Source organism: Acinonyx jubatus, chromosome A1, assembly GCF_027475565.1.
Source record: "Acinonyx jubatus isolate Ajub_Pintada_27869175 chromosome A1, VMU_Ajub_asm_v1.0, whole genome shotgun sequence".
Classification (NCBI taxonomy): domain Eukaryota; kingdom Metazoa; phylum Chordata; class Mammalia; order Carnivora; family Felidae; genus Acinonyx; species Acinonyx jubatus.
In genome coordinates, this window is record NC_069380.1 from 111,248,594 (window position 1) to 111,274,713 (window position 26,120).

Genomic DNA, 26,120 nt, shown 5'->3' on the forward strand with positions numbered 1-26,120 from the left:
ATTTGCCTGACCAGTTACCTGTAGCTGGGTAATGTTCCTCAGCAGTTCCTGGCTGATACCCCTGTCAACGATGAGTCATAACCTTGGCTTATTGGCTCTCAGTACCTACACCCTTCTCATCTATGTGACAGGACAGGGCATAGGCCGCATAGCTGTGTGTTGGCAAATGTTCTCGATGGCCCATTCTTCCCTCGGGGAAGGTCTGGCTTTAAGAGGGTGGTGATGTGGTAGCACAGCAACCTTACGCCAGTGAGCACAGGGGAAGCCTGGGGTAGATAGGGAATGGGCGGCTAGGCTGTGGGGGGGAAAGTGAGGTGTAGCGTGGGGTCATGCGGCACCCCATGCCCAGCCCCAGCCATTGACCCGGTCCTGCAGAGGCAGAAGGGGTTGCGTGCGCATTCAACTCTTCCATGTGGCCTTTGCTTTGGGCGACTTCAAAAACAGGAAATGAGGATAGGAAACCATGAGTTGATATAAAACTTCATGATCCAGGACAAGAGGGTCCCTTCCTGGAACATCACATGCAACATCGGAGGAGCTGACCTGGAAGAGGTCCAGAGGCCTCAGGCAGGGAAAGGGGAGGCAGTAGAACGCGTCCCCATTCTCAGAGACTGAGAAGGAGCAGCCTTGTGGTTCACATGTGTACATGGACCAAGACCCGAGAGAGAGAGCTACCATCTGACCCCCAGGAATTCAGTGCCAGAGGTGGCCACAAAGGGAGGGGCAGAGGGCTGTGTTGGCTGGAGCTGACAAGGGGTCCCTCCAGCCAAAATGGGTCCCTTGGTGCATTTGTTTGGGTGAAGACGAGAGTGGGAAATGGGGAACATAGTTGTGGTTGGAGCAGAGAGGACTGTCTCAGCATGGGGCCGACTTGGGCAGTGAGAATTTTTAGGGAAGAGGCTGGAGCAGAGGTGTGTGTTGGGGTGAAAGGAAGCCAAGTGTCTCGGGGAAGGAGGCAGCCCAGGTCACCAAGGGGCCCAAGTCTGGAGGAAGAGTTTAAATTTGAAAGCAGACAAGTGGCACTAAACCCAGGGCCTCGGGGTGAAGACTTTGCAGTGTCCAGTCACACAGAGACCCGGGACCCTGAAGCCACTTGTTGGATGCTTGGAGGCCCTGGATTCCAACTCCATGGAGGAAGGAAGGGGACTGGCCACACACTGTCCTCCAGTCAAAGGACACGACATTGTCAGATGGAGGTTTTGCTGCATTTCCAAAAAGAGAAGAACCTGAGTCTTTGGTGCTGTTCGTCTAGCCTGCCATATGGATTTTATTACAGGAAGTGGTTACCAGTGGGCCCCTATTTAGCGACTTGAGTGAATTTTATTACTTGGAAATTCACATGAGCTTTTATTTCAGGTCCTAAAGAGCACCAGCACGATACAATAGCTAATCAAGCAAAGAGGGTTTGGGGGGAGACGGCATCCCATTCTGTGATTTCAGGCCCCGGTCTGATCAGTCACCGTAAAAACTTTATACGCAGCGGCTTGAGCAATGCTGCAGGAAACGGTGGTCAGGAAACCTCGCCGCCTCTCAACAGGCCTCCTTTGTGCGAGCCCCAGGAGAGGGAGGCCTGCTTAACGGCCAAGTCGGGTCAGAGTTGACATCACGGGGACGTAGCAGTCATCGTTGGAGCACAGGCATCATAAACGTGGCACAGACAGGGCCGGCAGGGGAGCCGGCAGTTAAGACTGGTAGCTGTCCATTCTAAGAGTCTTGAAGTTATTTTGTGACTAACACATCTCACGAGCTCAGCAGCCGGTTCCGCGAAGCCAAGATGAGCTGGCGGGGCACACCCCTTTCTCTGGGAGCAGCGTTGCTTTGCCCAGGGGCTGAAGTATGAATACTTCTTCAGCACTGTGTTAAGGCTGCAGCACCCAAGGCAGCGGGGGTATGGCCGAGCCTTTCCGTCAGCAGGCAGAGCCATTTCCAGTAGGTCTCACGTTGTCAGGGCACCCAGGGGCATCTGCAGGGAAGCTGAACAAGAGCCCTCCTGTTCCTCCCCGTCCTGTATCCCACAGCCTTGGTCCCATGAGGAAAAAAGAAGAGGATGGTCCAAGGACGCCAGGCTGTCCCCGGGCCCACAGAGGCACTTCCTTCCTTGTTTGATGTTCCTTGTGTAGCCACCTGGGATAAACCACTTCAAAATAACTGAGATCAGACGTAGAGCAAACACCGGGGGTTCACCGGACACGTTGGCCGTATAGGTTTTCCTGAAGGTTCTCTCCCACTCTGTAAATTCCAAGGAGGCAGGTTAGCTGCCAGGGAATTTTGCTTGGGTGAGAATTTACATGAATCCATGTACCATCTGGGGTAATGTCCTGTGGTAGGTGAATAACACCCCCCTAAAGACGTCCACGTCCTAATCCCTGAACCTGTAACAGTGTTACCTGACCAGGAAAAAGAGAGCCTTTGCCAACATGATTAAGTGAAGGATCTTGAGGGGGGGAGATTATCCCGGGTTATCTGGTGAGCTCAGTATAATCCTAAGGGTCCTTTTAAGAGGGAGGCAGGAGGGCAGAGTCAGAGAAGGAGATGGTGCAATTAAAAGTGAGGTTCGCGGGGCGCCTGGGTGGCTCAGTCGGTTGAGCATCCGACTTCAGCTCAGGTCACGATCTCACAGTTCGTGAGTTCGAGCCCCGCGTCAGGCTCTGGGCTGATGGCTCAGAGCCTGGAGCCTGCTTCCCATTCTGTGTCTCCCTCTCTCTCTGCCCCTCCCCCATTCATGCTCTGTCTCTCTCTGTCTCAAAAATAAATAAAAAAACTTTAAAAAAAAAAAAAGTGAGGTTTGGGTGATGGGACCACAAGCCAAGAAGTGCACGCAGCTTTTCCAGATGCTGGAAAAGACAGATTCCCCCCTAGAGCGTCTAAAAGGAATGCAGCCTTTGGTTTTAGCCTCATAAGGCCACTTTCTGGCTCTAACATCCAGAATTGTAAGACAATAAATGTGTGTTGTTGTGAGTCACTAAGTGTGGGATTATTTATTACTGCAACAATGAGTAGCTGATGCAGGCCCTGTTAAGTGCTACAGATGTGTGATGGGGGATTCGTCTATCACGATGTGATTTGATCAGTGGCCACCTGGGTGGCTTAGTTGGTTGAGAGTCAGACTCTTGATTTCGGCTCAGGTTCTGATCTCAAGGTTTGTGAAATCGAGCCCCACGTCAGGCTCTGTGCTGACAGCTCGGAGCCTGGAGCTTGCTTTGGATTCTGTATCTTCTCTCTTTTTGCCCCTACCCCTTCTTGCAATGTGCCTCTCTCTTTCTCAAAAATAAACAAACATTAAAAAAAAAATTTAAAGGTGCTGTCTTCCTCATGAACCAAGCTGGACGCTGGTTGGTGATGGGGCCTTTGATGGTGGACAGTAGGTTAAACAATCCCTTTTCATGGGGGAGCTCACAATTTTGATTTTGTACTGGGGGCTCAAGAAAGCTCAGCTGAGTTTCCAAGCCAGGAGGACAGGAAAGGAACCACTCCACATGGGCAGTCTGTCGGAGGGGGTGGCGGGGGAGGGACAACTGATGTCTAGACCATACCGGGCTGTGTTTGCTCTGTGATTCTGCTTGGAAATCATGACACGTTGAGCAGTTTACCTTCTGTCTCGGGCTGCGTTCCTTGCTCCGCCTACTTCCAGAGTCTGCTTAGTCCCTAGATGTTCACAGCCATGACAGCCGGCCAGAAGTGTGCAGTGCACTTGGAGAGAGTGATTGTTTTAACTTATTATATTAACTGCTCGGAAAATGACTTTGGGGAGAGAAGTACCAATGCTTCTGTCTATCTGATCATGAGTGACTCTGGAGGGGAATGGCAGAGAGCCTCCCAACTGTCTCTATTCTTAGACCTTGGACCGATGCTGCCTTTGCCTTCCTCCTTTAAATGCCCCTCTAAATTGGACACCTTTCCTCACCTTCTTCCTCAAATTGTTCTTCTGACCAGGGAAGCTGGAAGGAGAATATTAGTGTCTCACGGTCCTAGAGGATATTCTTTTTCTGATCTCAGGTCTTTACTTACTGGACTGTGTTAGGTCAAGGAAAAGCCAGGAGCCTCTCTTGAGAACAGCTTTCGCTGATGAGATTTGATTCAGAGACCAGTAGATGGTCCTCCCTGCACAGGGAGGCCAAGAAACTAGGGAGACGCAGATGGAGGCCCCCACAGTGTCCGTCTTTCCTGTGTTCATCTTGGAGAGACGGCATCAGCTGCACGAGCCTGTGAGGGTCCCCAGCCACATATTCCCACGTGTGTTCTCCCCGGGGCCAGAGCCCAAGGAGGACGCACGCTGGGCTGACGACAGACACTGCTCATCCAGGAGCTCGGTGGGCTGTCTTCTCAGTCTGCAACTTCCAGCTGCCCTCTGCTTCTCTGGGGCCACACGGACCTGTCCTGGGAAGAGCTGGTATTGTGGGGTAGGATTGGGAGTAGAGAAGTTGCCAGCCGAGGCAGTGTCTCGGCCCAGGAGGCTGTCAGGCTGGGGGTGAGGGGCATGGCCCGTGCCTGTGCACCTAGGGAGTGCCAAGGATGCCAGACTGGCAGCGGGAGTTGGGGGAGACCAGCAGGGCGAGAGGATGAGGAGAGAGCTTCCTGGCAGAGCCACACTCAGTTAATCAGGAAAAAGCCTTCGGCTGGCGGACTGAGCTCTGCTGGGGGTGACCCACGTCCAGCCGATGTGGGACGCGGCCGCAGAGAGCCCACATGGCAAGGCACGGTGGGAAGGATGCTGATGAGGGTAGGCTCTGGCCACATCAGAGAGAGCCCCTGGGTCCCCTTCATGTCAGATCGGTCTGCTTTCCCCCAATCTGTATGTTGCCAAAAGCAATGGAGAAGGGATTAGACTCCATAAAATCTCAGGGGAGTCCTAGGTCTGCTCCTATCCAGCTGTGATCTTTTTTTTTGTTGTTTTTAACATTTATTTATTTTTGAGAGAGAGAGAGAGCATACGTGCTATTGGGGGAGGGGCAGAGAGAGATGGAAGGAGAGGATCCCAAGCAGGCTCCAGGCTCTCAGCACGGAGCCCAAGGTACGACTTGAATCCACAAACCGTGAGATCATGACCTGAAGTAGAAACCGAGAGTCAGAAGCGTAACCTACCAAGCCACCCAAGCGCCCCCTAGCCAGCTGTGATCTTAAGACACCCTTTTGCCCCTGAACACCCTTGCAGCTCTCTGGTTCCATCCTAAGTATCCTTCTCCATGCTGACACTTTCCTGCTTAAGTAGGTCTCACCTCCCAGACGCTTAACCCCGCCTGTTTCTCCCCAATGCAGCCCACTCCCCCCACACATGCCCGTGTATACGCGGCCACAGAAACTAGTGAGTGCACACTTGAGTTGCTTTTCTCTGTCCTCCGTGAAATCCTGGTGAGGTGCCTGAGCTGTGGAGCTCTCTCTTGTTTTTTTTGAGATGGAACTCAAAAGGTTCCATCTGGATACCCTGAGAGAATCCATTGGCCAGCACAGCTGGGGGCTCCCGGGTGTGGAGTGTGCAGCACCCATGTGCACAGGGGCCCCCCAGGATGAGGAGAGCTTTGAGGAGAAGACCCATCCTCCAGCTGTGCTACTCTGATTTCATGGAGTGCCACCCAAGTACTTTTGGAAAGAAGCTAAGCTTTGGCGGACCTGACTGTAATCCCACCTCTCCAGCCCCAGCCACAGAGCCCTGGCGTTTATCAGAGGAGCCCTGGGATCCCGCGTATGGGTGTCCCGTGGACCTATGGGCCCAAGGCTTGGAGCTCTTCCCAGACTTATCTGGGAGAAGCCAGTGGACACTCTCCTTCAAAAGACAACTTCTCTGCCCCCTACAATACTCCCAGGGACTAGGACCATGAGTGTGAGATTGGAATCAACCTTGGATATCATCTAGTTTAACCTCACCCCATTTCGTAGATGAGGCAACTGAGACCCCGAGAGAGAAGTGGACTTTCGAGGTCACAAGCCAGGTCTCCTAGCTCTAGTACTGTTTCCATGACACCACACTGCCTTTAGAATCAGTGGCATACCTTTGCACATCAGTCAAATCTTACTTTCGTTGCAGAAGATGACTTCAGTTTCTGAAAATAAAATTGTAGGTTGGTCGACATGAGTCCTGAGACTATTTAGCCCTTACAAGCAGAACTCTTATGGGTTTAGGGATAAGAGGTTAGAAGGGAGCAGGATGAGGGAAAGGCTGGAGAGGAGGAGGATGGGGTGGGCAGGAGGATGGAGGGAGCCGGGCAAAGAGGAATATGCGTGGCTCGTCACTCCTTAGCCATTTCCCAGAGGACTGACTCATTTCTGGCAAAGCGATTCCTGTAGCTCCCTGGCTGCCTGAGAATCCTAGTCGGTCTGTCTCTGAAACACCCCCTGGACGACAGATGAACCTGGCTTCGTCTTCTCATGACTCACCAGGGCTTCCCTGAGCTGACTCCTGTTGAATTAATAAGAGCAGAATGTCCTGGGCTCATGGAGAGCAGCCTCCCCAACTCCCAAGCCCGCATTTCTCCCCCGTCTGCCTGCCTGTCTTTGAACGAGGTTATTGAACATCCTATGAGAGCCCCGTGGTGAGCACCTATGTGTCAAAACCCGAGTTCAAGTCTGAATTGTCTCCTGTCCCGAAGGGACAAGAAAGGAAGGGGCAGGGCATAGCTGCTCACATCTGGTTACAAGGCTGCCAGAGAGGACTGTGTTCACTGCCAGTGCAGGAGTGGTCTTCGAGAAAACTTGGGGATTTGATCAGGAGCAAGTCTTTCCTAGGTGTAAGCTTTTAGAACACTTACTTCCTTGTGATATTTCTTGGAATTCTCAGTCTTTTTGGTTCCCCAGGACATGCGGTTAGCTGAAGCTGTGTGTTTCAGACCTCCAGAAGACAGCAACTGTCCCATAATATACTGGCCAGAATTGGGAGAAGGGAAGTTTTTCTGCCAAATGATTTCAAAGTTTAAAACTGTACACTGCCAGGGGCGCCTGGATGGCTCAGTCAATTGAGCATCTGACTCTTGATTTTGGCTCAGGTCATGATCCCACGGTCGTGACACCTGCTGAGCATGGACCCTGCTTGGAATTCTTTCTCTCTCTTTCTGTCTTTGACCCTCCCCTGCTTGCTCTCTCTCTATCTTTCTCACTCTATCTCCAAACAACAATAACAACAACAATAACACACACACACACACACACACACACACACACACACACAACCCACAAATTGTATACTGCCAGTCTTGTTTTCATCCAGGTACCAAAGAACCTTGTAAACTGGTGATATCAATGATGTTGTCCTGGAAGGACGATAGGATGAATTGGTTGAGGGATGAGGGTGAGTGGGGGACACTTTGCTATGTAATCCTTTGTATATTTTCAATTTGAAACCATATAAATATGTTTATTGATTAAAATTTTGTTTTTATTTTAAAGAAATGAAAAAAAGAGCTTTGTTTTTACTTTAACTTTAAAAGTGTTAGAGTTTGATTGTAAAGACAGAAAAACTTGATGATCATCTATACACTGTCCTTCCGGGTCCTCGAATTGGAGAGCAAATGACTGTGAGAGACTGAATCCCATGACTGTTGGAAGATACACACGTACATTTTACAGATAAGGAAACGGAGTCAGGAGATGGGACTGGCAAAGGAGGTCCCAATCGGTTAGTGGCAGACTCAGCCAGGACACGTTCGGGGCTCCCTTCCTCCTCCCTGCCGTCCCAAGAACGCTAACGAGGGGGTTTGCCGTGAGTTATGCTGGAGATAAGTTCCTAGTGGGGCTCTTTTCTAATCCTGCTATTGAAAAGGCCACCACAGTCCTCTCTGGATTGCTGGAGGGATGGCGACCATTAGGAACATTCTACAAAGCTGAGGAAGAGTGACAAGGTCTTTGTTCCAAAAGGCACAAATAGGACTGAGAATGAATGATCTCCTCCAAGATGGTACAGTGTTGTACCATCGTTTCCCTTCCTCTGCCTGTGGACGCCCTTCCTGGAGTGAGGACTGATGACAGCCAGGAGAAGGGGAGCCCTGCCTTCTCCTCATGTGTGTGTTTCATTGCAGAGTCATCAGCTATGAGTGCTGCCCTGGGTACGAGAAGGTGCCAGGAGAGAAGGGCTGTCCTGCAGGTGAGTAAGCCAGGCCTGGCCCGTTGGTACAAATGGAGGGAGATGGGGAGGGAGGCACACCCATGTGAGAGGCAGCAGTGTCCACGGCGGAGGGTGGCGCAGGTCTGACACACAAGGCTGCACGGACAGGCCCCCCACGTGCTCTCTGGTTCTGGGCTTCGTGTGAGGGCCAGAGCATGGAAGCTGGGAACACGGAGCTTCCCGCCCTGCTCCTTCCTATGCAAGCTGACCTCCTCACGGGGCTAGTGGAACAGACTCCAATTCCAGCCTGCCTGTGCTGGCCTCCCAGCCATGGGCTGGTGGCCTTGTTGTCTCTGGCTAGGAGTGATTTCTGATCAGCTCTGCCAGAGAGCCAGGCTGGAGCACGAAGCCACCCCTCCTCCCTCTGTCAGAACTTGGCTCATCACAGTCCAACAAGAAGAGCGGTAGACCAGGCAGGATCACCCAGAAATGGCATAGGGAACCACCAATGGCCAAAGACTGTGTGGCCCCTGTCTTTTATCAGCTATCAGGCATATCCCCAGGGGCTGTGCAGAGTGGGAGTTTTAACTATGAAATACTTGCTGTTGATTCGTTGAGCATGTGAGACGGAGTTAAAAGGAAGGGGCACTTTGGTTGGTACCAAGGTCTCGAGGTCATGGTTGGCGTGGCGGGAGGCTCAGGTGGAAGGCAAGTGGGAAATAGGCAGTGGAGAAAGGAGAATGGCCTCAGAGAGGAGCTCAGCCTCTGAGCCTTCCCTCGCGCCCTTTGAAATGGATGGTGAGCTCACTGTGGGAGGGGAAGGCCCCTTGTGGGACATAACATTTTATTGCTTGTAAGTATACAAAGAACCTGGGAGGTCTGTAACGCTCTTTCATTCTAGTAGAGGCCATTAGGAACCCTGTTGGGACAACTAGATGAATCAGAAGGCCTGGTGTGTAAATAAGGATATCTATTTCCGACGTCCATTCCTGCCGGTACTCTCTAAATGTCTGGGAACAGAAGCTTCATCTTGCGTATGGCTAAAAGATGAAAAATTACCAATTAGTTGAGTCCGAGTAGGGAGGCGTCTGACCTACGGAGCCGCTGTAAGAAGCGTGTGATACACGAGACGAGCTTGAGGCACATTGAGACACAGTGGACGTGTCTGGGCTTTCCCGCACACTTGTCCCGCAGCTGTACCCACGCTCTCTGCAGCCCAGGGAGGGGGCCGTCTGCCTGGGGTGGGCCCCACAGCCTGTGCCTCCTCTGTCCTCTGCCCCCACAGCCCTACCTCTCTCAAACCTTTACGAGACCCTGGGAGTCGTCGGCTCGACCACCACCCAGCTGTACACAGACCGCACAGAGAAGCTGAGGCCCGAGATGGAAGGGCCAGGCAGCTTCACCATCTTCGCCCCCAGCAACGAGGCCTGGGCTTCCTTGCCAGCTGTGAGATGCCTACCTTACTTCCCAGAGGGGGGTGCTTGTGGGCATGAAGGATGAGGCTCTTTGGTGCTTTCCCACTGTTTCAGGAAACGTCTTCCTTGAGCCCTCAGAGAAAGCCAGGGAACCCAAGTTAGAATACACCTCACCAGGTTGCCTCCAGTGCCCCATCTGTCCAACTGAGCTCAGCAGACTGACTTTGGTGCTCACGGAGGAGAGGTCCTTGGCAGAATGGAGGCGTGGGGCCATTGGGGTTTCAGAAGCGCCTTTCCCAGGGTAACGAGAACCTCCCCCCTTGAACATGTGGTCTGCAGCTAAGTGCAACTCCGGCCTTCCTTCTAGGAAGTGCTGGACTCCCTGGTGAGCAACGTCAACATCGAGCTCCTCAATGCCCTTCGCTACCACATGGTGAACAGACGAGTCCTGACGGATGAGCTGAAACACGGCATGGCCCTCACCTCCATGTACCAGAATTCGGACATCCAGATCCACCACTATCCCAATGGGGTAGGGAGTCCCCAGCTACACTTCCCTGTGTCCACACCAAGCCTGCCCCTGGTCCGCATGTGGGGCTGGTTTCTGGGGTTTTGTCCTGCAGGTGAGATTGGCCGGAGGTAATCCCTGCCTCCTGTGCCTGCGTCTCCTCAGGCCCTCTGGGTCCACGGGTGTGGAACCCGCCTTCTGCACTGTGTTTTCCCTTCCTGGGGCTTCAGGCCTGTGCCTCCGATATGTCAACCACTCCTCCTCATTTCTTCTCTGGGCAGATCGTGACCGTCAACTGTGCTCGGCTGCTGAAAGCCGACCACCACGCAACCAATGGTGTGGTGCACCTCATCGATAAGGTCATCTCCACCGTCACCAACAACATTCAGCAGATCATCGAGATCGAGGACACCTTCGAGACCCTTCGGGTGAGGGACTGCCCTGGGAGGGGAGCCGACCTGGGGACACACCACCTCCCCAAAGGGCCTTCTTGTGTGGGAGAAGCAGATGATGTCTCCATGTTCATGAGCATTTAGGGGACATGGAACAAGCTCCTCTAAGTGCCCACGAACAGGAAGGGTCCACTTACCAGAAGCTCGGCTTGACCACAATGAAACATCATAATCCTCTGCTGGAAAAAAATGTCTCTGCCCGTCTTCTCCTTTGTCAAGCTTTCCTTTCGTGACTCCCCTGGAAAGTTCCGTGGTCTCCAGCTGCAGCGGGGCAGGTCGCTTGAGCCCGAGGCTGCCTGGGCACGCATTGTGGGTTCCAGAGGGGAGAGGGCCCTTCCTCCCAGGCAGTGGCTCCCATACGTGGGACTAGAATAATGTCAGGCTGCCTGATCTTCTGGAACACATGTTCCTACCATGGGGCCCTGCTGCAGCCATACCCGTGTCTCCTTTGAACCCAGACCGGCAGTGAGGCCACCAATGTGGACATGGGAGGCTGGGTTTGACTTCTGGCCTGGCTTCTGACCTGGCCACCGAGTACTGTTCCTTCTGCCCTTCCCAGCAGGCATTTGTCTTACAACTGGAGTGGCAAGCAGGCATTGCTCTTGGCAGTGGCTGCTGAGAGGAAGTGAACACAGGCTGCCCCGTCAGGGGTTTTGCCCTGATTCAAGGAGAACTTCCTGACCACAAAGGACACCAAGGGGGGTGGGGTAGTTCCTCCCCTGGAGATCTCCAACACAGAGAGACAAACACCCTGGGGCTGGGCTGCCTCTGAGGGGGCCTCAGGAAGTAGCTCTGCAGGAGACTCTGCTCTCCAAACTTTCCCCCTGCTTTCCTTCTGGGTCACTCCAAGGGCAGGGGTCTGCAAGGGAATGATGTCCCTACAAAGTTGGGGGCACATCTTTTGATTAACCGTAGTTGACCCCGCTGAGTAACCTCCTCTTATTGTTTAGGTTTGGCAAATATTCCTTCTTTCCTTCTTCCTCTTTGGATCCCCCTAACGCCCATCCTTCCTCCCACTAACCCGTACTTAGTAACACCTGCTGCTTCCCAGGTATTGTTCCGTGTGCCAGGGGTATACAGGTGAACAAGATGGACCAATTTGTGTCCTCTGTGGCACTTCTTATTTTTTCCTGGGGAGACAGACAAGATGCACACGAGGTAGCCATGGATTGTGCTGGGCATTGTAAAGTCAGTGAGTAGGGAGCAGAGGAGGCCAGTTGACGCTGGATGGTCAGGGAAGGTCTCTCTGGAAGAGGTGACTTTTGAGCTGAGGACTAGAGGATGAGAACGGCCAGTTAAACAAAGCACAGGGGCAAGAGCACGGTCAGCAGAGGGGAACAGGTCGAGCAAGGAGGGGGCCAGCAGGGCCAGAATGAAGACAAGTACGCCGACAGAGCGTGAGGCGGGAGCAGCCGGGCCACCAGGGGCTGGTCCTGCGGGGCCGCAGACCGGGCACAAGAGTGTGTCCTCATCCCGAGAGCACAGGGAGGCGCTTGATGCTTTTGCAAGATATTCTGGCTGCTCTGTAGACGCAGGTGATGGGACCCTCCCACTCCTGGAGCTCACCCAGGTAGTATAGCTAGTAGTTCTTTATACAACGTGAGGACAGCAAGCCCTAAGAGTATGGCGACAGACCCCTTCTCAGTTGCAGAGTGGGGGTGGGCATGGGGCGATCGGGGGTTGGCTACCTAGAGAAATGACATTTCAGTCAAGTCCCAAAGAAGGAATAGGGGTCAGAGAAGCAAAGAAAGAAGGAAGGGCAGAGGGAATGGTGGGGCCAAAGCGTGGGGGTGGGAAGGACAAAGCCACGTGAAGTCACTGAGAGCTGGCCAGAGGGGTAGGAGCTCATCAAAGCTCAGAGAGGTAAGCTTTGGTTTGGCTCTCCATCTCATCTTGGGCTTCTACAAAAGCCTGAGGCCCTTTGAGGCAAGACTGGTGACACCATGTGTGCCTCTTGCCTGCGGAGCATCCCAGAACCTTTAGGGAAACCTCCATCCTCTCCCATTCCCATAGGCCGCCGTGGCCGCCTCTGGGCTCAACACACTGCTTGAAGGTGATGGCCAGTTCACGCTGTTGGCCCCAACCAATGAGGCCTTCGAGAAGATCCCTGCTGAAACCTTGAACCGGATCCTGGGTGACCCAGAGGCCCTGAGAGGTGAGCACCCCTCGGCTCCTGCTGCCCCCTCACCGGAGCAGCAAGACTGAGCCTAAGGCCTGCTCTTGTCCAAGACAGACATGTGGCCTGATGTCCTGTCACAGGACAGACATGCCACCTGACATCCTGTCTCATTGCTCCCAGCTGGCTCCATCTCTGCCGAAGCCAGAGCAGAGCCATGGTTGGAGGGGCGAATACAGAATCCAGCCACCTTTGTCTAATGACACAGTTGGGCTGAGGAGCAAGGCAGAGTTGGAGGTCCAAAGCAGGCCCTGGCCAGACTCAGAAAGAGCTAAAGGCCTGAACGATCAAAACCAGAGCAGGGCATCCAAGCAGGCAGCAGCTTGGAGGTGTGGGGAGGAGATGGCAGGTCCTGGCATCCTGGAAATGAACCCATCGTGCTGACCCTTGAATTCTTCCTATGTCTGGCCAGGGGCCTCATGGATAATCGAAAATTACAATTAAATTCAGTTACGGTCAACCTCATAGCAGAGTCCCTCAGTGCTTCCTCAGTGGGTTGCTTAGCTAGGGGTGCATTGATTATTGGAAGGACCATGCACGTGAGAGAAGGGAGGGGAGGGGAGGCCCGGCCCTCCCTGCCCCCTGCCACTGCCCCCTTCAGCTCCACGAGTGCTGAGCCGCTCCTGCTGACCGCGAATCTCCTGCAGAGAGGAGTTGGTCCCAGGTCCCCTGTGGACCCCAACCCCACTTAGTCATCCCAGCTATAATCCAGGGGTGACATCATTTCTTTTGAATCTATTTAAACACACCTTTGAAATCTACAATCTACAATACCTACTGCATTTCAGACACCCTGTAAACGTAAAGTGTTCTCCTTGCAGCCACGCAGGGACAGGCGAGGGCACATTTCTGAGAGCACAGATGGGGATCTGTTGTGTCCAGATGTTGTGGCGCCTCTGTGCCTGGCGTGTGGCAGGAACTGGGGCCACACAAGGGAACATGGTACAGACTTGCCTTCAAGGAAGTTTAAGCCTAGCTGAGCTTAAAGACAGGCCGTGGGTTCTGAAGACAGGCCGTGGTGACAGAGATGCCCCCACCCTCATGGGCACCTGCAGCCCGAGGCATCCCAAAGCTTCCTGGAGGAGCTGAGACTTGGGTCCATCTCAGCACACTGAACTTGCCATTCAGAGCTATGCTTCCCGTAACACCTGTTTTGTGCAGAGCACATTTGCAACTTTGTAGATATCAGAATTCCTGATGAGAAGAAAAAGGCACTAATTTTTCCCTTTTGCACATCTGCCTTTTCCTGCTCAGTAACCCATTTGCTCTAAGCAAGAGCCCTCTGCACAGGGCTCTGGCTGGCGGGCTTGAAGGCGGAGGGACAGGAGTGCGGCCGGACAGGCTCTGTTGTTTCTAGTGGGTTGGCAGACAAGCCAGAGGCCTGGGCTGGCGTGCCTTGTTGGAAGACTGGCTTCCAGCCCTGGCCCTGCTCTCCCTCCCAGTGGCCCTAGTGGGTCACCCCACCCTGCCTTCAGTTTCCTTCCCTGAGAAGCTAAATCCCGAGGCCTCTTTCCCATAGCGACCCAGCTGTCCTTTCTCTCCCGCCGGCCGAAGGGCGTCAGCACTGGCTTTCAAGGCCCCCAACGCCCCTGCAGCAGCCCTGTGACTCTGCAGGTCCTCAGGGCTTCCTCCTGTCCGTGACTGTGCGGTTTTGGTTCTCACACTCGGCACAGATTGAGACGCGCCTCTGTGGCGAGAACATAAGACAAAGGGCCCTGAGTGGCCATCTGGGAACTTGTTTTGCGTGGCTGGGGTCATGTGCTCCCCCCCCCCCCCCACTGCCCCTTGCAGCTTCCTCAGGGCCCCCAACTTCTGCCCTGTCCCTGAAGGGCTCTTGGACAAGTAAATAAAGGATTCTGTTTATGATTTATGGGTGGGGTGAATGCAGTGGCAAAGACCGTGTCTTTTTGGTCACTATCCCCAGCCCCTAAGCAAGGTCCTGCCAACTAGGAGACCCTTGGGTAAAATGAACAAAAACAGATAAAATGAGCAAATACTCCCAGAATTCTCATTTGCTATAGTTTCCATCTTTGCCTCCCACATTTTACATTTTCTAAAGGTCTGTCGATAAAAAGTCCCAGGGTGAACTCACTTTAAGGTTCAGGTACTAGTAAGAGAATTCCCCTTAGATTCAGGTACAAATGAGCCAGTGTTGGGCATTCACTGTTGCCCAGCACCGTGCTGGGTACTTCACGTTCAGAGCTCACACTGCCCCCAGGAGAGGAGTGCCGAATCATCTCCCTTGAGGAGGAAACTGAGGCTCACAGAGGTTCAGTGACTTGTCTGGGGCCGCAACCGTTGGTGAGTGGCTGAGCTGGGATTCAGACTCAGGCAGTCTGCCCGCGGAGCTGGGCTCGACTCGGGGCAGCAGCAGGCGCAGGGGAGGACCCAGGCTTGTGTGGTGCCCCAGCCTCATCTGAAGGGCAGCATCAGAGAGAATAGAATCGGTACAGCCATGGAGGCTGCGTGCTGGCCTCTGATATCAGCCTGGAGCCAGCACCGACTCAACCTGTGTCCTGTTCGCCCCCCAGACCTGCTGAACAACCACATCCTGAAGTCAGCCATGTGTGCCGAAGCCATCGTCGCAGGGATGTCCGTGGAGACCCTGGAGGGCACTACGCTGGAGGTGGGCTGCAGCGGTGACATGCTCACCATCAACGGGAAGGCCATCATCTCCAACAAAGACATCCTGGCCACCAATGGTGTGATCCACTACATCGATGAGCTGCTCATCCCAGACTCAGGTGAGCCAGGCCTCCTAGGCTGTGGCCCTTCCAGGCCTCCTGTCCCCTCTGGCATCCAGGGTGGAGACACTTGGGGAATGTAGGGATCTGGGGGGCCATTTCCTTGCCCGCACGCAGCTCACAGCCTCTCAGGAGAAAGGGCGTGGGCCCCTGTTGGGTTGCAGCCGGGACTGAAGCATCTTGAGCTGCCGGCCTAGGAGTCCAGGCGTTTCCTTGGAGGCAGTGGAGGAAGCTCAAGGGAGGTTGGAGGGAGCTGGGGAGGGAGCCGCTCGATCACAGAAGAAGCCTTTCAGAAGATCTGCCTGCACAGAGGGCCATTTGCTGACCTCAGAGCATGTGCCTTCTCAATGATGCCCAAGCATCCCAGAGTCGCTGACCCTGGGAGAAATGACTGAATGGACTTTGGCTTGGGTTTCATTCAGCATGCTAGCTAGCCCCATTCTGGACTTCGAGGGAGGTCGGTCGCTCAGGAGTGAAGCAATTTCACAGGAAAGAAACCAAACCAGAAGACTTTGTACGGGTGTGGTTGCTGGCATTATCTACTACTCAGAAGCCATGACACGGATGGTGCTGCCCTGCTGCAGGCATTAGCTGGTGCCCTGACCAAGGGTGGGGACAGAGGCCAGCCCCTGCTCGCCTGCACCTCCCCTCACTCCCCTGCCCAGTGAGACCTGGGCGACCAGTGCCCTGATGACACGAGCCCGCTGCGCCCCAGCAGTGCCGAGAGGGCTGTTGACTCGCGGGATGACATTCCTGCTGGTGTGTGTCACGCTCTGGGGTGGACGGATGATAAATGAAAACAGCACTTCTAACTTTTGAACCTACGTTCTCCTTCCTTGCAGCCAAGACGCTGTTTGAGTTGGCTGCAGAGTCGGACGTTTCCACAGCTGTTGACCTTTTCAGACAAGCTGGCCTCGGCACTCATCTCTCCGGAAACGAGCGGGTGACCCTCCTGGCCCCCCTGAATTCCGTGTTCAAAGGTAACATGGCGACAGCAGCCCCAGGAGTTTGTCTCTGGGGTAGCTGCCCCCCACCCCACCACCACCACTGTCACCTCTTGCAGCCTCCTCCCTGATTGCCAGCACCCTGCAGAATGTTAGCACTCCCACCCAGCTCAACAGAAACCTCGGAGGCTCTGGCACATCATTTGGCAGAGCAGAGAATGCATTTTGGGGATCTGGTCCCCAGAATTCAAAAGTTCACATCTGGCCGGAGAGCAGAGCACTCTCATGCCTTTTTATGTACAGAATCAATCGCCCATGTGATCATCAGAAGGTCAGAGTGAGGATACAGCTGAGCTGTGGTCATGGGGAAGGCGGAGGAGGGGGCCAAATGGTGTCCATGCCTTCCCCTCCCTCCACGGGCAAATCTCCAAACACCCTCGATTATCTAGAGCTTTTTGTTTGGTTAATTTGCAGAAGATGGCAGATGTTAAGGAATTTGGCAGCCTTACTGCATTTCTCAATCTCCCGTTTCCAAACTTAAGGAGGGTTGGCCTTCTCACTACATTTGTCTCTCATTCTCTTCCTTTCTGGAGCATACCTCTGGACCTACGCACACCTTCCCTTACAGATGGAACCCCTAACATTGATGCGCGCACAAAGAATTTGCTTCTCAATCACTTGATTAAAGAGCAGCTGGCCTCCAAGTATCTGTACCATGGACAGACCCTCAACACTCTAGGTGGCAAAAAACTGAGAGTTTTTGTTTATCGCAATGTAAGTTCTGGTTCCCCAATAGTCCTCTTTCTTTGTCTCAGGTCTAAGAAATGGAAGCTGTATTAGTGGTAAAAGAACATATAGGTCTATGTCTATGTCTATGTATGCGTGTATATACGTATATATTGTATATGTATGTGTGTATATATATACATACCTATTATATATGTGTATATATATATATATATATATATATATATATATACACACATAAAATCTCAATAAACAGAAGCTTGCCTGAGTATGTGTGTGTATATATATATACTGATTTCTAATAAGGAAGGAAGGAATTTCTGGAAAGTATCTTATTTGAAAGGATCAAAATGGGAAACTGTAGAAGGATTAGAATCTCTTTTGCTGGCGGCCTTTGGGAATAAACCACACAGCGGTCTCAGCTGTCTGGGTAGGCAGCCGTCAGCCTTAAGCTCAGAGTGATGAACAGGGGAGGAGGAATGGAGGTTTTAAATCCTTGGCTTATGTGAACAGAAGCCCCCTTAACTGAATGAGCACAGCCCTTCCTGGTCCAAAAGGCTCTTTTCTCTCTTCTCCAGTCTCTTTTCTGTCTTCAAACCCAACAAAATATCAAACAGGAAGCACACCACAATGCAGTCCTTCCTTGGAACCATCCAGTACCATTGACTAAAGATGGTTGTCATCTGTTACATAGATGAGTCAATAGACTCGATCTATTGATTTGACCACTGTTGATGGACACCACGTGTGATGGGATATTCTCATTAGGGGACCTCTCTATATCTTTATTGGGGCCCGATAGCCATTTTTCCTCAACACAGTTTTTATTTTTTCTCTTCTGGAGAAAACACAACATTTTATCCTAGTCTTAATGACCCACACCAGTGTATATCCATTGATCTTTGCGGATGAAGCCATCGGCAGGCACATGTCCTGACCAAATTATGAGGCCCCCATGTGGGAGGATAACGTGCCCTTTCTCTGCTCCTCTTTTGCACAGAGCCTGTGCATCGAGAACAGCTGCATTGCCGCCCATGACAAGAGGGGCAGGTATGGGACACTCTTCACCATGGACCGAATGCTAACCCCCCCAATGGGGACCGTCATGGATGTCCTAAAGGGGGACAATCGCTTCAGGTAACCAGCTTCTCCCGAGTGGTCATGCTGGGGCAGGACGTTGGGTCTCAGCTATCTGTCAAGCTCCCCACTTCCTCGGGGATTCAGTTAACACTGACGGTGCACTGGTCACCTTCCAGGCTGGGGATCTGGGAAGGGTGAAGGTCAGACTGGAAGCTTATGTTGATAAAAAGGGTTATTTCTGGGAATGTGATCCTCACATCCTTGGGAACAGGGAGGGGGTGACATTTTTATACTGAAGTCCGAGGAAGACATCATGTTCTCTTTTTAAAGTCCCAAGTAAGTGGAGAGCACCTGGTTTTGTGTGTGGGATGAATCTCGCTCTGAACGATATCCACTCATGGCGCCTGGAGACTCCCAGCTGCTCCTTCTCAGGCTCCCTGTGTTGCTTTGCTTTCTTGCTCCTCTCTCTCCTTTTCTGACTTGTTCACTTACCACAGGGTGCTCTGACACCGGAGTCTGGGAGACTAGCCAGGCACTCCCCTGAATCGTATCCTCAGGGCCTGGTGGCTCGGCCAGTCTGTGGGTTGGCCATGCTGCCGGCCTCTCCCTTCCTCCTTCCCTCTCTGGCCTCTGACTTCCGGCCATTTGACTGAGCTTAGCATTTATGGAGAGAAGATGCGGACTGGAATCTTCCCTCTTTGTGTACGAGCCGGGAGTGAAAACCAGCCAGGGGTGTGAATTCCAGTGCTGGGCCCCACCTACCCACAGTGGGGAGGCATTTGGGAAAGTGACCGCCCCTCTCCCCACCACAGGCAGGTGACATTTTCTCTGCTGTCTCCACAGCATGCTGGTGGCCGCCATCCAGTCTGCAGGGCTGACAGAGATGCTCAACAGGGAAGGCGTCTACACGGTCTTTGCTCCTACAAATGAAGCCTTCCAGGCCATGCCACCGGGAGAGCTCAACAAACTCCTGGGTAAAGACCAACTGAAGTACATTTTCCATGGTTTCTAAAGTGACCGTATCGGTCAGGGGACCCGCAGGAAACAGGTGGCACGTTACAGAGGGTTTCACTGGAAGGAACTTAGTGAGGAGACTGTTTGTAAAACTATGGGCAGGAGGAAGGGACCAGCAAAGGGTGATGACACCCAGGCCTGGGGTTGGGGGTGATGACATCCAGGCCTGGGGGTGGAGGAGGGGACAGGGAGAACCAGGGCTTCAGAGGAGGGACACAGGACAGCAGCCAGAGCCACACGCAGCTGCTGGCAGAACCAGGGCAAGGGGGCCAGGACTACCTTAGCCTCGTTCTCTTCCCGCATGCCCGTTGCCGTGGGCCTCCTATCAGCTGTGAGTTGGGGGGGGGCACGGGGCAAGGGAGCCTGGACAATGTGCTTCACAGCCATCAGCCTCCCTGGGAACCATACAAGGCAGAGAAGAGTGGAAAGGCATTGAGTGGGTAACAGCCAGCCTGGTCACTGAGACATGTCAGCCGCTGAGGACAGCGATAATGAAGCCATTTACCTTCATGAGACGTCCCTCGGGATAAAAGCTTTACCAACAAGCTATTCCTGGCCCTGAGAAATTTAGTTGAGGATGTTTCAGAGGTGATCCTCGCAGTTGAGAGCTTGGGCTCTGGGATTAACTCAAAGCTGCTTCCCATTCTGGCTCGGACATTCACCAGCTGAGTGACCTCTAGCAAGTTGCTTAACCTCTCTGAGCTTCAGTTTTCCCATTAGAAAAATGAGAGCACCTTGCCGTGTGTTGTGCAGAATAAATGTGCTGCTGGGCGCTGGGTACGCGTCCTCCCTCGGGGATGGCTACGATGAGGAGGGGGTGGGGTGGGGGTGCAGTGTTGAGCTTGCCCTTGACACACACCTCACAAAAAAGTGAGCCTGAGGAGGAAGAGGATTGGGGGGGGAGGGGAGAGAGGGAAGAGGAGGAGGAGGAGGAAGGACCTTGGCCAGACCTTGGGGCCCACATCATAGACACCTTCCTTCCTGCTCTGGAGCAGGAGAATAGGAAATTCAGGTTGCAGGCAGCCCCAAGCTGAACTTGTGTTCTGTTTAAGATTCTTTATTGCCTGGTAAACGCCTGTCTCTTTGATGCTGACGTATGTTCCCGAGAAGAGGGGAGAAGTTCCTTCTGAACATAAACTTGTTCCATCCTCTCTGTGTCCAGCAAGACTGCAATATTCCCCAGTGGCCTCGGTCCTGCTCGGCCTCCCTCACGTGTTCGGTCGTTCAGGAACAGGGACGGGGTGGGATGTTGGTGTGCCCAAGGCTGCCCACACACACCTTCCGCCAGGTCCGTGGGCAGGAATAGCCCCCAGCCCTCCTGGGAGACAGAGATGGAAGGCCGTCCAGGTGTAAGAGGTCAATCCAGGTGTTAAATGTCTCGGAAGAAAGAAGCCTCTCGCACCCCCGGGGGCCGGCTGGGCGCAGCAGCTCCCGGCAGTATTTTCGTGGAATGGGAATCCGTGGCAGCCAGGCTGTGGGTGTTTGGAAATGACTTGGTACCTGGTGTCTCCATCCCACGGGCACTGATGTGGATTTGTCAGTAACCAAGTGAACTCTCCAAGATGCTTTAAAACTTCCCCCGTTCTCAGTTTCGAGATGCTGGAAATAGCCATCCACAGGCCCTGGGGAAATCTAGCCACTGGGCTGGGACTGTAAGTGTCGGGGCGGCCGTGATGGAGAGGAGAGGGCAGCTGGCGGCTTCAGGCATTGCCTCCCACACTTAATTTGGAAAATGCCTGTGCACCTTTATGAGCAATCGGATGCTCTCCCCAGTTGGTGGAGGAGCTGATGTGGGCTGGAAGGAATGTTGAGACGTGACGGGAGGGGCGCCGTGGAGGGAATGCCCCCCTCAGCCCTGACCTCATCGGCTCCACAGCACCCCCCCACACTGCAGCTGTTGACTCTTTTAAGTTCTCCCTTCAGGAAACAGCGGCCACAGAATATGCATTTGAGGGCAGAACGTGTAAATATTTCACTACTGTGTTATAACCATCGGGAGCCATGCTGATGATGAAATGTCCCAGATGCCGGGGCTGGAAAGGTTCCTAGCTTTCCAAGCAAATATTTAGCTCATGGAAAAATGAGTCATACTCATAGAGGAGTATGGATTAACTCCTTCTCGGCATCACAGAGAGCTGTCACTTAGCCCATCAGCCCCCTGACTGCCGAGGCAGATGCAGGGCCGCAGACATGGGCCTTTTTCCCCTGAGCCTTAGGCAGGTGGAGGGGGGGGGGGGGGTCCGAGGGGTGAGCACACGGCAGGTGCTCAAGGAGTGCTCGTTACCTGTTCAGGGAGTTCTCCATCTCGGGCATCACCACTCACATCCCCTCTGGGCCCTCCTTGACCATGCCAGTGACCAGCCTTGGAATGAACTCTGCTCTCCCTTCTTTCCCATGAACCTGCAGGCAATGCTAAAGAGCTTGCCAACATCCTGAAATACCACATTGGCGATGAGATCCTGGTCAGCGGAGGCATCGGATCCCTGGTGCGGCTGAAGTCTCTCCAGGGGGACAAGCTGGAAGTCAGCTCAGTGAGTGTGTTTCAGAACCAAACAGGCAGCCGGGCACCGTCACTGGGGTTCCAGGGCTTCTCTTGCCCCTGGGCCAGCCTTAGACACACACACAGTCTTGAAGATGCACCTTGAATCTCTGAGTGCATTCTGTCCAAAGAAAGAAAAGAGAAAAGGGTTTTCAGGGAAATGAGGCGAGACTGTGGCGGCCCACAAATAAGAACTCGCGGATTTGCTCAGGAATCAAGCATCCGACTGGCCTCTGGGAGAGAACATTAGATCTTCCTCCCCTTAAAGAGACGATAGGCAATTACTTACGCGTCTTGAGGGATCAGTCCCCCCGGCCCCTTCCCGCCCCATCCCTTCCAGTCTGGGGCTCACTGAGCTGTACCACGTGCCAGACCATCCCAAGAGCCCTTTCCTTCAGATGCTTGGTCTGCAAGCTTTCCCTTGCTCTGCACTTTGATAACACACATTCCGCTCTGAAGCTGCCTCAGGGGGTTCTTACCTTGAAGAGAGAGAACAGATAGCTGGCCCCGCTCTGTGAAGCTGCCCGTGGCCTCCCTGGCTGCACCTGGCAAGGTCACTGGGCTTCCCCATGGAGGGACCGCTCTTCCAGTATGTGGCTGGCTCGGCCTCTGCTGCCTGCTCCTCTCTCCCGACCTTCCGCCATCCCTTTGCATATCGAGGGGTAGGAATGTGATGACTAGTTGACTTCTGCAGGTCACCTGAGAATCTCCCAGCTCCTCGTTTGGGGTGTTGGGATGCCGTCACAAGCTTCTGTTCTTCCTTCCCCCTTGGGATGACACCTGAGGTTCAGGAAGGACAAAGAGAGACACCCGGGTGCTCTTCCTATGGGAGAGGTAAGGCACTGAGGATGAGTGGAAGGAAGGAGCCCTGCACCAGAACTGGAGGCCCAGCTTCTGTTCCCAGCCATCCCACCCGCTTAGCTTAAAGGAGGCACCTGGCCTCTCTTGAATCTCTGTTTCTCTTCTGCTAAGTGAGACGATGACATCTGTGTCTTTACCACATGTCACTGTGAGGACCAAGTGACTAGCACGGAAGGGTGTTTTGTAAATTACACCCGGCTGAGGCACACAAGGGATCAGAAAGAGTCCGCCCGACTGAAGGTGTGGCTGGCAGGGACCGTTCCATTCACCAGGTGTCCCTCACACTTAGCACAGGCTCTGGCATCCAGAACTGCTCAGTGAGCACTTGCTGAAAGTAAGATACCTACGGTCTATGTTCAACAGTGGTCTCTTTTTCTCCCAGAAAAACAATGTAGTGAATGTCAATAAGGAGCCTGTTGCTGAAGCTGACATCATGGCCACAAATGGCGTGGTCTATGCCATCTCTAGTGTCCTGCAGCCTCCAGGTAAGGCTCTAAAGTATCCCATGGCCCCGCAGTCTGCGGCTGACTCTTCTCCACACAGCAGCTGGTACTCGACAGGAAAACTGTTCGAAGCAAAGATTAGTGTGCAACGTGCCCACAGAGGGTCCGTGGCCAGCATCGCTGTGGCTGATCCAAAAGTGAATTAGGCACTGTTGGTTTCAAACGCGCTACCCCAGAAACTCAAGCCAGATTTCTTTTTGTTGAATTGCCTGGCTGTCTTTGCCCCACTCAGACACAGACACAGACGCGGCTTTCTCACACATGGATGCTGGGAACGTGGTTCCAAGCACGCTTCTTACATCTCGCCTCATGGGAGCTCTCTTTACCTCCAGCAAAGTTGAACTTGAGTCCAGCCTCTGTCTGCACCCTTTCTTGGAGCTCTCCTTTCTTGGAGCTCTCTCCCCATGGGCCAGATTCCATCCACTGTCAGTTATGAAAAATTTTAAAGGAAAAATTCATTGGCGAATGTGAGGCAGGAAACCCAACAGTGCCCCTCAGTCACGGTCGCTATGAATGCCGTGCTAATAGTTTTGCTCTCACCAAAGTTGCCTTTTCTTTCATCGCCAGCCATCAGACCTCAGGAACGAGGGGATGAACTTGCAGACTCTGCACTTGAAATCTTCAAACAGGCGTCTGCATATTCCAGGGTAAGACGCGGCTAGGTTTGCCTGTGGCCTCAGCACCCTTGGTGCCTCTGCTTGGGCCCCTGGTGGGGGAGGGCCCTCTGGGTCCCTGTCTTCCTTGGCTGCCCTCCCAGGGCTCCCGTGAAACTTCTCCTCACTCCCATTCAGGAATCCTTAGCACTGGCCTGTGTGGAGTTCAGAGAAAAGAACCCAGGCAGCCCCTGTATCCTTTGTGGGCCAAAACCCAGGCCTATAAACCAAGGCCTCTGAACCTCATTCTATGGGGAAGCCCATAGAATGCTGGTGAAAACAGATAAAGCTCTAGAATCCATCTATCCAACTAGGGCAACCCATCCCGAATCAGCCTTACAGTGTGGCCTCTAAGTCACCCTCTGGTTTCCATGATGTGGCCCATCTTGGGTGATGCTGGGGCTCTTCAGGGTAGTGGTGAGGATTCTGGATACAGGGCAAGTGTATGTGTGAAACCTCCCTTCCTTGCTCCAGCTTCCCTTTCCTCGCAGAGCCTCTGTGATTCTTCCTGGGCTTCTGTTCCTGCTCCCCAGCTTGCCCAGGGCCTCCTAGAAGCCTCACTCAGGCTCCTTTGCTGCTTCGAGTGAGGTGGAGCCCCTTGGGAATATGGGCACCTTACAGAAGACAAGAGGGTGCGGCTGGAGGTGGTCCTTACCCCAGAGACCCACCCAGAGCTGGAATATGTCCTCTGCTTTTGGACAGAGAGGTCTCCTCAGTGCCCCTTGAGAAGGGTTCTTGGCTCTGAGCTCCTACTCCTCAGGGCCATCCCCTGTGCCGTCCCAGCTCTCCTAGGCTTTGGTCTCTGTGGAAGTCAGGTTTTGTGGTCTCCCAGGAATATCCACCCCAGACTCTAGTTGGTTGGGGCTTACACTTCACTTGGGGCTGCTGAGACTGACTGAGGGGCTCCCTGGGGCCCAGCAGCTACACATTCCCATTCCTCTCCCTGGCATTTTTTGTGAGTAGTGTGGCAGGGGGCAAAACCATCGCTGTGAACACATGCAGGGACAGCTTTCACTGGAAAACTTGACACTTTGTGCGTTTTTTTGTTTGTTTGTTTTTTCAGGCCGCCCGGACCTCTGTGAAACTAGGTAAGTCTGGCCTGGATTTGAAGTCCTTGTATATTAACTAGTTTGGGCCTTTCCCCCAAGCAGGCCCAAACGTGCCATCTGCTGTATATATAGATAAGAACGTCATGGTGCAATAAAACCAGCCTGGCCTTTGGGGTCAGATGCAGAACACCCACTTCCCTTCTCCATAAGATGGAGATAATAAGAGTACCAACATTTTAGGCTTGCTGCGAGTTTTTGGCTTTGGGAACCCAGCTGGAAGACGGAGAAAATCCCAGTTCAGAACATTGTTGAGTGAGACAGCAAGGCTCACCACCCAAAAAGCACCCGGGATGTGCGGGAGAGAGTGGCGGAAGGGGCCGCCGGCCATGCGCTTGTGACTCTGACGGTGTCTTGACAGACAGGGGCAGTTTGCACATCTCACCTTGAAACTTCTCTCTTCCAGCTCCTGTCTATCAGCGGCTATTAGAGAGGATGAAGCATTAGTGCGGAAGATGTAGGAAGAACGCACTTCGGCAGCTCCCTGACACTTTCTCTGAGTTTACCAAAGAGACTGAATGTTTTTGAAACCAAATATCACACACACTTCAGTGCATCTGGGCGGCACCATAATGAGATCTGAGCCCTGGGTGGGTGGAGGGAGGAGAGAAAGAGATGTCCTTTAAATTGTTTTCCCCCCACACGCGGCTGGTAACCTACTCCGTGCAGAGACCTGGATGTCACTGCCTGAGAGTTGCTTCCAAAAAGGCCCTGTCCCAAACGTGGAATTTCCTGCCCATGCCAAGTGCTCTGGAAAAGGGAGCTGAGGTTTTGTGGAGCTCACAAGACACGAATCACACGCTCCAGCATCCTGGTGGGGGGGGAGTCCTGGCGTGGTCTCTGTAAAGCTCTTTAGCAACTGGAGAAATGGCATCATTATAAGCTATGAGATGGAACTGCTCTGTCCAGCGCGTCTCGTGCCTGCACGTGGTTTGGACACTTCTTTGTGGCCCTGTCCAGGTAGGAAAGAGAGGGCAGGTGGAACACGCAGAGCCCAGGATTTCCCAGGTGTGGCAGAGCCCTCGTGTGTTGGTGAAAATAAAACCAAAGGAACATGTGCCTGTGTGGACGGGACCTGTGTGCTGGTCTGGGTATTCACGAGGGATAGGTTTCTGTTTCTCGCGGTTCGCGGGTCCTTCTTACCGGGGCTCCACCCGCCAGCAGCTGCAGTAGCCCTGCAAGGAGCGCTGAGGGGACCGTTTGTGGGCCGTGCTGAGTCTTTGCTGAACTTTTTTCCTTTTCAGTCTCCACAGGCCCTGGGGGGCTGAGTCCTCAGTCTTCGCTTTCCTCCCCAAGTGCCCATCTCCCTTGCAGCCTCGTGAGCCCCGCCTTCGGGTTGGACTTTT

At 53.4% G+C, this 26,120-nt stretch overlaps 1 protein-coding gene across 1 annotated transcript in view; it reads left to right on the plus strand.

Annotated features, from left to right (window-relative positions):
• Nucleotides 1-25,831, plus strand: part of TGFBI (transforming growth factor beta induced) — a 33,165-nt gene extending 7,334 nt beyond the window's left edge. The window contains exons 3-17 of the mRNA XM_027076631.2: nucleotides 8,007-8,071; nucleotides 9,318-9,478; nucleotides 9,815-9,979; nucleotides 10,237-10,383; nucleotides 12,421-12,562; nucleotides 15,115-15,327; nucleotides 16,170-16,307; nucleotides 16,900-17,045; nucleotides 18,019-18,155; nucleotides 18,942-19,072; nucleotides 21,519-21,643; nucleotides 22,895-22,997; nucleotides 23,583-23,662; nucleotides 24,732-24,756; nucleotides 25,181-25,831. Of these exons, the coding sequence (XP_026932432.1) occupies nucleotides 8,007-8,071; nucleotides 9,318-9,478; nucleotides 9,815-9,979; nucleotides 10,237-10,383; nucleotides 12,421-12,562; nucleotides 15,115-15,327; nucleotides 16,170-16,307; nucleotides 16,900-17,045; nucleotides 18,019-18,155; nucleotides 18,942-19,072; nucleotides 21,519-21,643; nucleotides 22,895-22,997; nucleotides 23,583-23,662; nucleotides 24,732-24,756; nucleotides 25,181-25,221 (1,819 nt within the window). The 3' untranslated portion in view covers nucleotides 25,222-25,831. The remainder of the gene's footprint in view (nucleotides 1-8,006; nucleotides 8,072-9,317; nucleotides 9,479-9,814; nucleotides 9,980-10,236; nucleotides 10,384-12,420; nucleotides 12,563-15,114; nucleotides 15,328-16,169; nucleotides 16,308-16,899; nucleotides 17,046-18,018; nucleotides 18,156-18,941; nucleotides 19,073-21,518; nucleotides 21,644-22,894; nucleotides 22,998-23,582; nucleotides 23,663-24,731; nucleotides 24,757-25,180) is intronic.
• Nucleotides 25,832-26,120: the final 289 nt, after the last annotated feature.